The following is a 13,206-nucleotide window of genomic DNA, read 5'->3' on the forward strand; positions in this document are numbered from 1 at the left end:
AACTTTTGGAGTTCATGACTTATTTTACAAAATTTATTTCATAAAACATATCTGAAACATTTTTTTATTTCAATTTTTAAATTTTTTGGGCAGTACTAGATGTTGAATTGAGGGCCTAGAGCTTGCTAGGCAGGTGCTCTACCTCTTGAGCAATGCCACCAGCTGAAGCATTTATTTTGAAGATTAGTTCTTCAGAAAGCAGCTTTAGAAACAAGACTGGTGGCAACTGCCAAGAGTTAGACAAAAACTTTCAAAGAGAAAATTCACAATACTGGCCAAGACATTTTACAAACTATTCCATGTAAGAACTGACATATTGTTAATGAAATTCCCATTTACAAGGACTAAATGAGAAGCAAAACCCAGTAAAGTTCAATGGCTGTGTTGGGGAAATTAATGGAGTATTCCAAGATCCTGTAATGAAAAGGGTAAGCTACAGGGTGATTTTAAAAATAAATCAAGGGCTGGGGATATAACTCAGTGGTAGTGTTGTCCTAGTATGTGAAAGACTCTGGGTTCATATTCCAGCACACCTCCCCCTCCAAAATGTTATCTAAGGCTAGCTCTGGGTTCAACCTTCAGATTCAAAAATAATTATGTAAGGTGTCATATGCCTGAAATCCCAGTTCTTGGGAAGCTGAGGCAGGGGGATCTCAGGTGAGAGACCAGACTGGACTACATAGCCAAAGTTTCTCTCAAAAAACAAAAACAAAGCTGGGCACCAATGGCTCATGCCTGTAATCCTAGCTACTCAGGAGACAGAGATGAGGAAGATCATGATTTAAGACTACATCTCAGGAAAAGAAAACAAAAACAAAAATATCACAACAAAGGACAAGCAGAGTGGTTCAAGTGGTAGAGCACCTAGTAAGTGCAAGGCCCTGAGTTCAAACGCCATGTCACAAAAATAAATAAATAAATAAATAAATAAATAAATAAATAAATAAATAAGGGCTAAGTCTGTAGCTCAGTGGTACAGCACTTGCCTAGCATAAGCAAGGCTCTGGGTTTGATCCTCACAAGTATCAATCAAGTTGTATCTAATTAATCAGAATCCTTTTAATAAAGAATATATTTACAAAGAAAACAAGTGGCTACTTTATATCCTGTAAGTTTCACATGTAAGTATTTGTTTTTTGGTCTTTTAAAATTAGTAATGCATGATAATTGGAGGCCCATGCAAAGGAACATAGTAATATGTTTTTATGTAGATATGAAGTGGGATGCTAACAGCAAGACAGACAAAATATTTGAAATTTTGTCTTTCAAGAGTATGGTTTTCTTTTCATGAATCAATTCATGAAAGACTTCAGAATAGACAGAATTATAAAAGAATGGTATTGAGCAGGAAGCAGAGGTACACAGTTAACAGAGTGAAAGTTTGGATTCAGGAAACTTATAAGTGGTTTTGTAACTCTAAAAGGTAGAACAAATAAAACAATTCCCAATCTAGGTAAATCTATGGACAGAAGCTATAGGGCAGGAAGAAAAAAGAGTTGATATTATTAACGTGAGATAATTTTATGATCCCATTGCCCTAAAAAAAAAAATCTTTGTAATTCTATAGGTATATTCTAGCTGGACAGAGCTAGAAAGTAGTCTATGGTTTTTATTTTTTTTCCTCAAACTCATTAGTTTTTTCTTATGTAAAATTTTATTAGCATATTATAGTTGTATGGGGAGGGGGATGCATTGTGACATTTACATAAATGCTTACAATATATCTTAATTAGACTCACCCCTTCCATCTTTCTCCTTTATCCCCGTCCTCCTCACAAACTCAACAGTTTTGCTAGATATGGTGTCTGAACACTATGCCAATTTCCTGTAAGCCTCAGTTTCTGAAGTGAATACTCAATAGCAGCCTTAAACTACAGTTTGTCACTAATCATTGTTCAAGTTTCTGAAACTTTTTTTTTTTTTTGGTGGTACTAGGGTGGGCAGGTACTCCACCACTTGAGCCACTCTGCCAGCCATGTCTTGTGCTGGTTATTTTCAAGATAGGGTCTTACAATTTGCCTAGGGTGGCCTTGAACTGCTATCCTCCTGGTCTCAGCCTCCTGAGTAACTAGTATTACAGGTGTGAGCCCCTGGCACCTGGCAATACAGCTCATTTTTATACTTTAATAAGTCCTTGTGTGCTAAAGAACCTCAAAAGAAATCAATATGAGATATGATGCAATGATAGTAACTGTAAGCAGCAGGGACTGGCCTAATTTTTAAGGGATTTTAAATGATTATGTGGAAGATCACAAATTTAAGCTGAGTGTCATCCCTGTCTCCCCTCTCCCCACAAGAGCTTAAACCCTGCTATTTGGCAGTCCAACTTTGGGTGTCAGCTGAGACCTCCTCCTAGGTCATCTCCCAGGAGATGAAATGAATTTCAGGCTTGTTATTTTTGTGCCTCCATCCTGCCTCCAGGAAGCCCCCTTCCGAGTACACATATTATCACTATCTAAGACCAAACTCCTCTGCCCTCTCTGCTTATAGCTGACATACCTGTGACTCACCCTGACTAATGTATGTTGGTTAGTACCAAGGGCACAACTGTGGAGCTTGACACTTGAGACATACAATTCCACCTGGTTTCCCAAAACTGAAATGCTAAGTGTTTCAGTGAATTTATTAAATTCCAAGCAAGGGGCTGAGAACTCTACCAGTGGAAGCGTGCTTGCCTAGAATGTGCTAGAATTTAATCTCTGCATCCTGGGTTCAATCCCCAGCACTGCAAAAAAAACCAAAAGAGTAAGTCTTTACTCAAATCTGTGATTTTTTTTTTTTAAGGGGGAAGGCTCTGCTGAAGATTAAACCCAGAGCCTTGTTTGTAGTAAGCATGTCCTACCATTGAGCTACATCCAGAGCCCTGAATCTTTCCAATTAGTTTTGTAGATCACATATGGAAATTGGTCTGTCCTTAACAATCCTTTGAGAATTAAATGACAGGACAAAATAACAAGAGTGTGCTGGGCAAGGTGGCATGTACCTATAGTCCCAGCTGCTCCAGAGGCTGAAGAGGAAAGATCATTTGAGCCCAGTTCACTAAACGGCCTGGGAAACATAGCAAGACTCCATCTCAAAGGTAATAATAGCAATAATGATAAAAAGAAGTAATGAGCATCCATTCTTGGTAACTGGGTACTAAAGGGAGAACATGATCACAAAAGCTAAGCAGGAAAAAGATAAGCTGACACCTGAAAAGTTCTAGCAAACAAAGCTGACAGGTTATGCACTTAAGAGTGAGTGGAAGGCTGGGGGTGTGGGGGAATGGAATGATTCAGGCATTCAGGAATAGAAAACATTAGGAGATAAGAATGGCCATTGTAAGTTAATGAACCAAAGCTATTGTAAACAGATTTATCTGTAAATGAAAAAAATTTTTTTATCTGTGCCTGAGATTAGCAACTGGATTAAGATAGTCATGATTCAGGTGAATTAGAACCCAATTCCTTTTAAAAAATTCCTTTTAAAAAATGACTAATTTATAATGGAAAAAAAAAGGTAATGAATACCTTTCATTTGTTGACTGAGAATATTAATTCCTATACAAACACCAGACTATTTTGTATTATGAAAGAAGTTCATTTAGTATGAAAAAGCCTCTCTCTCTGGGTTCTTTATTTGGGGCGGGGAAGGGTACTTCTTGGAGATTACCTGTCTACAAATAAACAAACAAACAAAAGACTGGAGGTCAGGCATAGTGGTAACTGTCTATAATCCCAGCTCCTCAAGAGATGGGAGATTGGGAAGACTGGTTTGAGGCCAGCTTGGGGAAAAAGTGAGACTTCATCTCAACCAATAAGCTGGCTGTGGTGACAGCTCTGCCAGAGCCATAGGTAGGAGGATGGCAGTCCCAAGGCTGGCCCTGAGCAAAAATATGAGACCCTATTACAAAAATAACTAAAGCAAAAATGTACTGGGGATGTGCCTCAAGTAGCAGACTGTCTAGCAAGCACAAGACCCTGACTTCAAATTTGGTACCAGCAAAACAAAACAAAGAAACAAAAACAAAACCCTCTGGGCTGGTAGTGTAGTTTAGTGGTAGAGTGCCTGCCTAGCATGTACAAGGCCCTGGGTTCTATTCCAAGCACCACAAACAAACAAAGAGTAAAACTAAAACTCTCTTTGTATTTTTAGTTGTGAAAGATAGATTTTTCCATTAACAGGTAAAAATTTGCACGTCCAGGAAAAACAACTTCTACTATGAATTACACATTATTTCACAGTATGAACTATATGTTATTTTCAGGGATTAATTCTTATATTTCTGTTTTCACCTTTTCCCATTTTATTTTGAAAAGCAAGGGACTGGAGGTGTGACTCAAGCAGTGGAACACCTGCCTAGCAAGTTTGAGACTCTGAGTTCAAACCCCAATACCAAACAAAAAAAAAAAAAAAAAGAGAAGAAACATAGATAAAGGCTATCTTGTCAATACTTTTAACAACTTAACAGTTGGCTTTATTTTTGAAACATCACTACTGGACATTAACGAAAAGAAAAATAAGAATGGTACCCTCTAGCAACTGGGTGAGAAAAGAGACAGTTACACTTTGTATGTATGTATGTATGTATGTATGTATTTATTTATTTATTTATTTACTGGGTGGAACTAGAGGAGGGGTCATTGAACAAAGGGCTTCATGCTTACAAAGCAGGCACTCCACCACTTCAGGACATTTTGCTCTGGTTATTTTGGAGATGGGGTCTTGAGAACTCTGGCTGGCCTCAACCTTGACTCTGCCGATCTCAGCGCCCTAAGTAGCTAGGATTATAAGTGTGAGCCACCGGCACCTGGCCTCCACGAGATTTTTATTACACAAACTTATAATTTGTAAAGAATATAGTTTAAAAAAAATTACTATAGGGCTGATGGAGTGACTTAAGTGGTAGAGCACCTGCCTAGCAAGTGTGAGGTCCTGAATTCAAAAGCCAGTACTACAAAAAAACAAACAAAACGATATATTTTGAGTTCTTAAATTTTTGCCATCTTTTTTTCTTGTAGGTGTTACGTATTTCTCATCACTATTATCCCAAGTTCTCATATTTCTATGGCTCTTACAAATGGCATTCTTTCTCTGCACTTTCTAATTAACTGCTGGCACAATGCCATCGTATTGACTGTTTTAATTTTTTATTTCAACACTTGGAGAGCTCAAGTTTAAATTCACAATTTAATGAGGCTATAGAAGGTCTCACACTGGATAGAAAGGACATATTCCTGTCAGTTTTGCCAATTCTAATTTCTTATTTGGTTAACCAAAACCCAACTCCCCCGCCCCCACCCCCCCACCCCCCCACACACATGCACAAGTGTGCATACCAAGCACCTGGACAATAAAGCCAATATTTCTATATATGCAAAATCACAGGGGAGGTCTGGAGGTGGGCTCAAGTGGTAGAGCGCCTGCCTAGCAAGTGGTTCAAGGCTCTGAGGTCAAATCCCAGTACTGAAAACAATAAGAACAACAAAACCATATAAAATCACAGGGGATAAATTTCTATTCACTCAAAAAGTACAATGATTACAATGAGAGGACTGGGTGAGTGGCTTAGTAGTAAAAGGCCCTGCTAGCATGCGTGAGGCCCTAGGTGTGATCCCTAGCACCACATAAAAAGTACATTGAGGAATAGAAAATTTTTGTTTTAAATTTAAAGTATCTTTTTTGGGGAAGCACCAAGATTAGTTTAGAAATGATGTTAGTAGCTCTGATTTTACAGTCACTATTACCCTTATAAGGAAAACAGGAATTTTTTTTTTTGCAGTGCTGAGGCTTGAACTCAGGGCCTATACCTTAAACCACTCTACCAGCCCTTTTTTATGATGGTTTTTTTTTTGAGATAGGGTCACCTGAACTATTTGCCTGGTCTGGCTTTGAACCATGATCCTCCTAAATAGCTAGGATTACAGGTGTGAGCCACCAGCACCTGGTGGAAAATAGGAATTTAAAATTATCACGGATACCTTATTCATGAGCAAAGGGAGGTAGCACATGTCTATAAACCTAGCTAATCAGGAGGCAAAGACGGGTGAATTGAGAGTTCAAGGCTAGCCTAGGAAAAATTAGTGAGAGCCTTTCTCAAAAATAAAACAAAATAAAAAACAACCAAAGAGCTGGGGGCACATCAAAGTGGTATGCTTGAAGCCCTGGGTTTGATTTACCATAAGGGGGTTGGGGGGAGAAAGAGTACTTTGTTCATGAAACTAAAAGTAGCAGAACTTCAAATTTTTTGAAGGATATCCATTAGAATCAGAGAAGCTACATTTAGTGAGGCACTAAATGTAATTTTCCCTAACTATGAATAGTATCATAACTAAATGAGTACACAAGGCATCAAAACTTCTACCACAAATGTCAGAATGTTAAAGTAGTGTTAGGTTTTAATTGTATTATACCTACAACATATAGTCTACTTTATCCATTCAATATCTTGCAAAGTTAAGGGCTGACAGAGTGGCTCAAGTGGTGGAGCGCCTGCCTAGCAAGCATAAGGCCCTGAGTTCAAACCACAGTACTGCCAAAGGGGAAAAAAAAAAAAAAACAGCAAAGCAAAATTTTAAAGAATGTTCTCCATACTATGAAAATATAACATTTTATCTTCTCTTTCTTTTCCCAAGTCTTAGCAAACAGATATATAACCTTTGACAAAGTACTAAAAAAATTATTGTTCCAAATTAAAACTTCTTACCATGATACCACCATTTTGTTTTCTTTGGATTCTTGTTACACGTTCGCACATAAAAAGAATTATCTGGTGGACGTCTCTGAAATAAACAAACAAAAAAGAGTTTAAGAGCTAGGGGTATGATAAGTGGTATAGCATCTGCCTAGCAAGCAGTACCATAAACAAAAAAAAAAAAAACGTTAAAATAGGTACATTCTAAAATAGAATAAGCCTAACAGGAATATAGAAGCCCCTGTAAGTACAAACTGCTCTGCCCTACACATAAAAGTTTAAAAGGGATGTGTGTGTATGCACACCCACATGCAGGGAACAAGTGACAGAAGAAAATACAGAAGCAATAAATTAAGACTTGTTTCCAAAGCCCTTAAACAAAAACTCAGTTAGAGCTTTAAGATGCAGCTCAGAAAACTCCACAGCTTAGAGGAAAGTGAAGTTAAAAAGTGATATTAATATATGTACCTTATTTTGATCAAAGATGTACTTCTTCTATACATTTTAATATTCCTGACTGAGGATATGTGTCTTTTAGTAAATGGCGTGTCAGTTTAATTGCCAGTTTTTTCTTTCTTTTTCTTAATTTTTTTTGTAGCAGTGGGGTTTTCTTTGTTATATGGTATATAAAAACTGCATATTAATGACTCTTAGTTGGAAACTGTGTTGTTGGGTTTTCTGTTTTTTGGTGGGACTGGGGTTTGAACTCAGGGCTTCACACTTGTAAAGCAAGGCACTCTATCGCTTGACCCACACCTGTACTTCATTTTGCTCTAGTTACTCTGGAGATGGGGGGGGGGGGTGTCTCATAAATTATTCATCCCAGCTGGCCTTCCAAGATGGGAGTTTGATCCTCCCAATCTCAGCTTCCCAAGTAGTCAGGATTGCAGGCATGAGCCACTGGTGCCCAGCTTTTCCAAAAAACCTCTTAGGGTCCTAACATTTCAAGGAAACTGCTTGGCGAAACAGTGGCCTAGGGTGTTTCAGATTCTAAATAATCTATCACTTAAAAATGAACTATTATCTTAAATGTTCTCTAAATTCTAATTTAGTAAAAATGGCAGTTTAAATTGTAGAAGAGAGAAAATAACCACTAAACACACAGGTGCATACGTATATTTTAAAAGTATCCTAAATTTAACTCATCTGATTTTTTTATTCTGGTCTGTTTTTTCCTCACCTCCATTAAGACACAGAATCTGTGGATTGGTAAAGAGAACAGGAGGAAAAGCCCTGAAAACTCTATTGGTTAATGGTCTTTCTTCAACCTACTTATTAGGATAGGAAGCTTCTTGTTCCTGGGAAATCCCCTGGAAAAGGTGATAGGATGGAGACTGGCACACAGGGGAAGGGGGAAGCTAGGATGTTTGTTTCTGGGTTTTCCACTATAAAATCTAGAAACAAGAATTTCTTGTACACTTTTGCCCTGTGCATACTCATGGAAGTACAATTTATATAATTTAAGAACAGGTACACAAATGTGCTGTTAAAAAATATTAAGTCTAGTCTGACTTCTAGCCCATTTAACATTTAAAACTCTATTTGGAATGAAAGATACCAAAATAACTTTCAACTTATTATTAAACATGACATTCCCTGTAATTTAAAAACAAAAGGCATGAGTCCTTCAAATGAACACAGGTGTAAGATGAAACTGTTCACCTGCCTACATTGAAAGAAGAGGATTACCTGGAAAATTCTACAAAGTCCTACCTTCTCTTTGCAGCTGGAAAGCATGCTGATAATGCTAAGACAAACCGATTGGACTGAGAGCGCAGGGGACCAGTCTTCTGTGAGAATGGATAAACAGATATGACCATTGCTATACACATGAGGGTGAACAGGAATATTTTCACCAGTAAACATGACCTAGGAAAGAATAAAATTCGGTAACACTAATATTTTTTAGTATCAAAAACTAAATATTCTCTACATAAAACAAGTACTGATTTTTAAAAGACAAAATAAAACAAACCAAAATCAGTTTCAGGGATAAGATAAAGTGCTTATTCCATTAACAGTAATGGTTTCACTATATGAATAACATATAGTAGGGTTAAAAACCTTGATTATTTTGTTTCTGCGATTTTCCATAAATTCCTTTAAATTTTCTAAATTACTACGCATCTTTTCACTAGTGAAAGGAAACTATATTTCTAAGAATTTTTCAAATTCTACTCATTCTGCATATAAAAAACAAACACTCTTAAAATTCCAAACAAAACTATTCAATTTTGAGACAATATAGATTACAAATGCTAGGAACACCCATATCACTTACAACAATGCTAGCACCAAAGGTGTTACACACAAAAGGAAATGACTGCCGTATATTCTACCTTCTCTATATCTACTATTTCATTCCTTTGCCCTAATAATTCAACAAATACCCTAATACTTATATGTCTTAAGCTTATCTACCTAAGCTCCAAAGAGGCAGAAGAAAAATATTAACGTGTCCTGAGGTTATCTGTATGCAGATTTGAACTACAATGTAGTTTAAAGAAAGCAGAAGCCTTATATTTAAGAATGTTATATAAAACCCACCAAACACTGTTTGAAAAAGAGGGGAAGGCAAATGGGAATATAATGGAGGAGGTGAACTTGTTCATCACAATGAAACTCCCTCATGGTATTAGTGTTTGCTGATTTAAAAAAAAAATGAGATTATTAAAGAAAAAACGAATGATTATATATATATGCAACTAATTTATCTATCTATCTATCTATCTATCTATCTATCTATCTATTTATTTATTTAGCTAGCTTGCTAGCTAGCTAGCTAGCAAGCAGTACTGGGGATAGAACCCAAAGGCGAGTGCCAGAGAAATTATTTAAATTGATTTAACCCACAAATCTTTAAAGTGAATTTTATAATGTAGCACTATATTTATTCTGCAGTTTAACAGTAATTCCTAATTCCTTATCTCACCATAAAAAGAAAAACACATCACTTGAAGATCTGATTAAAAACATGAAATCAAGCTGGGCAAAATGAGCTCAACTGTTATTACGAGCTGCTCAGAAGGCTGAGGTAGTAGGTTCAATTGTGCACAGGAGTCTGAGGCCAGCCTGGGGCAATAATGAGACCTTGTCTCAAAAGAAACAATAAAAATAAGAAAATAAATTGAAATAATTACTTTCAGACTCTTACTCAGTTGGCATGATGAAATTTGTAAAAAGTTTACCAGTAAACCAAGTGTTTACAAAACAGACTTATGGCGTCTGAGGAATCCTAACTTAAATAATGACAGAAACTAATATATTTATTGCTCTAGGCATATCCTTTTTCTCCTTATATTGCAGAACGAATGTAATGAAATAAGGATGGCCAGAGTGAGGTATTTCAAAGTTTAATGTGGAGTATGTATGGGAAACTACCACTGCTAAGGTTTTGTAAAAACTTTAAACATCTAGCTACAAATCTGACTTTACTACAATTATATATTTACATTTCAACAAAACAGTTTTTTGTTTTTGTTTTTTTTTACAATTTGTGGACTATTCTAACATTTTAAATATACTGACATATGGAACTCACTTTTTTTGGCTGTAATGTAAGACAACAAAAGGAATGTTTTTCAAAAGGATGACTTTAATACTTGCATTTATTTTTGCTTTTTGGATGATACTGGGGTTTGAACTCAGGACCTCATGCTGGCTAAGCAGGTGGTGTACCACTTGAGTCCCTCCACCAGTCTAATACTTGCATATTTTTTTCACCTTTAAATTCTGGCTATCTACTCCATTTCTTTCTTTCTTTTTTTTAAAGCTAAGGAAAAAGAGTGGAGGAGGGGGTGAATTCAAGTATAATATATTTGATATATTGTAAGAACTTTTCTTTTATAAGTGTCCCAATATACCCCTCCCAGAATAAAAGAAAAAAAAAAGCTAAAAGAAAAGCTGAAGGACAAAAGTAAAGTCTCAAATGAAGAAAAATCAAGTTATTTTCCTTTCAGCTCACAGAAGAGACTGTGAAAGGACTATGCCTTTGAATGGCTGTGTTCTAAGAATGCCATTAATCTCAGTCATATCTATCAGTGCCAGTGCCCTAAGAAAGTCCTGCTCTAAGCAACCTTGCAGCTTTTCTTGAATCTGTCCACAATTGTTTAATGAAACTTTCTATGTATGAACTATAGTTTACTACACCATATGCATTTGCACAATGGTTGTACATATCTAGAGTAGAAGTTTACAATTATGGATCTATGAAGGAGTATTCATTTTGGCATAAAAAGCCATTTGACCAGTAAGGTCAAATTCAGAACATAACAAATACCTGGAGAATTTTGATTCCCTGGCCACAATTATTATCTAAAGGATACTCTTCCTCCCCATAATGTCTCTTTATCAAGAAATCAAGTGGAAAACAATGTATACACATGTAAGTAAATGATAAAAGAAAGAGAAAAAAAAAGTGGAAAAGTACTCTGAAAGTGCCAAAAAATAAAGAACCTCTAAGTTACCTTCTTTGGCAAAAATAAATCAGTGCATATCAGAAACCACCAAGGCAAATACAAAGATTATCACAATAAGCTTTATTTACCAATTCACAGAGCAGAAAGAGAACAGTATTATTCTTGGAGAAAGACTATTACATAAACTAACTCATGGAGTCTGAGAGCTAAGAAGAATGTATGAAACAAAGGAAATCTGAAAAGAAAAGAAAAAGGACAAATGGCAACAGAACACACCTACAACAGAAGCAGTAGACATCCAAGCAGAAGAGAACCAGAGATTGCTCAAGTGGTAGAGCTCCTGTCTAGAAAGCATGAAGCCCTGAGTTCAAACCACAGTACCATCAAAAAAAAAAAAAAAAGAAAGAGCTAGAAATCAAGATCACAGAAACCGTACTGAACTCAAGAGTCTGAAATAAAATTAAATCCAATCTCAATCATCCTTAAATAAAAAAGCAGAGGCTTTTTAACATGCCTCATGAAAGGCAAATGTAACCAGTCTGAAACTTGCAGCAACCAAAACCAGAGGGATTTAATTATTTGAACATATTATAGCAACCCTTAGGGCCTAACCTGCCAGATACAGACTTTTAGAAGTTTGTCTAAACATGGAAAGGCTGAGTTTACATGCCAGAGATGAATTCCCGAAACAAAGAAAAAAATTTCAACAGTTTATTCATGTAAACACTGCTAAGCACAGTTTCCACAGACAATTTTAATGTAAACCTTGTTACTCTTGTTCTCTGCATATTACGGGCAGAGAACAAGAACATATTACGGGCAAAGCTGAATTTCATTAAGCACATACTGGTGTTATCCGTCCTCATTTGTTTAACATTCAGTATAAGTCAAAGAAGAAAATGGGACACTTCAGTTTTGTTTTTCTTTTAATGTGGCCAAGTAAGTACTGAAAATTCAAGACAGTGTTTCCAGAGTTAAAAAAGAAAAAAATTTGGAGTCTCATGTAGCTGATAAAACTACGTAGGAATGATACAACTATACAACTGAATATAAGTGATTTACAACATAGTTCAATGGACTGGAACTTTGGTAATTTTAGGTTCAATTTAGTTACACAGTTAAGCTGTTATTAATAACTGTAATATAGGCATTTCCTACTGCATAAATCCTCCGAGTAAAATGGAGTCACACTTTTGAACAGGAAGCTGTTTGTTGGAATTGTAGAAAAGAATCATACATCTAATGTACATGAATCACATGTGAAGTTCTGAGACTGCATCAGAAGTCACCAGGTCTCTAACTTTCCAAACATCTCCCTATCAATGTTTCATTTTCAATAGCAGGTGAGCACTGACAGAAGTATGCCCAGGGTAATTTTGGAAGTAGATATGCAAATTCTACATCCAACCTAAAATTTTAAACAAGCTAACCACTGGGCAACTTGTGGCTACTGTGAATTTAGTGTCTACTAAAGTCTAAACTGAAAGACACCACAGTGGTAAGAACACTGAATATGAATGACCACTAATTTTTTCCTCCCTGAACAGGGTCTCCATTCTGTTGTCAAGGTTGGTCTCAAACTTCTGGGCTCAAGTGATCCTCCTGCCTCAGCCTCAAGTAGCTGGAATTACAGGCATGCCTGGCTCACCATTTAAATTCAATAATATTCTAAGAATAATTCAACTTGATAGTTGCCAATATTTACAATGACTGAATAAAAATGATCAACAACTGATTGAAATTGAATACTGTAACTGCATTATTCTTTATGTCTATACATTTTACTAAAAACCTTACCATTATTTGCTAAGAACAAAACAGGAGATTAACTTTCTAATATGCAATTCAGGAAGGCTGGGAAGTGTGGCTCCTGCTTAGCAAGTGCAAGGCCCTCAGTTCAAACCAAAAAAGTAAAATAAAAAAATTCAAGTATTTCCAAACATCAAGCCCAATAATGAAAGACCTTGCAATATAGATATCTTATTATAAAGAAAACATATTACTGTGGTTCAGATTAGTGTCCTGGAGGTAGATAGAAAGTCACTTAATATGGTGTCAAGCTAGGTCAATAGTACATACAAAACAAGCAAGACAAAGCAGGCTACATGGGGGCTA

At 36.2% G+C, this 13,206-nt stretch overlaps 1 protein-coding gene across 5 annotated transcripts in view; it reads right to left on the reverse strand.

Moving 5' to 3' along the window:
* Ube2w (ubiquitin conjugating enzyme E2 W) overlaps nucleotides 1–13,206 on the reverse strand; it is an 87,745-nt gene that overhangs the window by 41,431 nt on the left and 33,108 nt on the right. For all 5 annotated transcript variants that reach the window (XM_074068732.1, XM_074068730.1, XM_074068731.1 and 2 more), the window contains 2 exons: nucleotides 8,387–8,542; nucleotides 6,686–6,761 (listed from right to left, as the gene is read on the reverse strand). In XM_074068732.1, coding sequence (XP_073924833.1) covers nucleotides 6,686–6,761; nucleotides 8,387–8,542 — 232 coding nt within the window. The remainder of the gene's footprint in view (nucleotides 1–6,685; nucleotides 6,762–8,386; nucleotides 8,543–13,206) is intronic.

Source organism: Castor canadensis, chromosome 3 (genome assembly GCF_047511655.1).
Source record: "Castor canadensis chromosome 3, mCasCan1.hap1v2, whole genome shotgun sequence".
Taxonomy (NCBI): domain Eukaryota; kingdom Metazoa; phylum Chordata; class Mammalia; order Rodentia; family Castoridae; genus Castor; species Castor canadensis.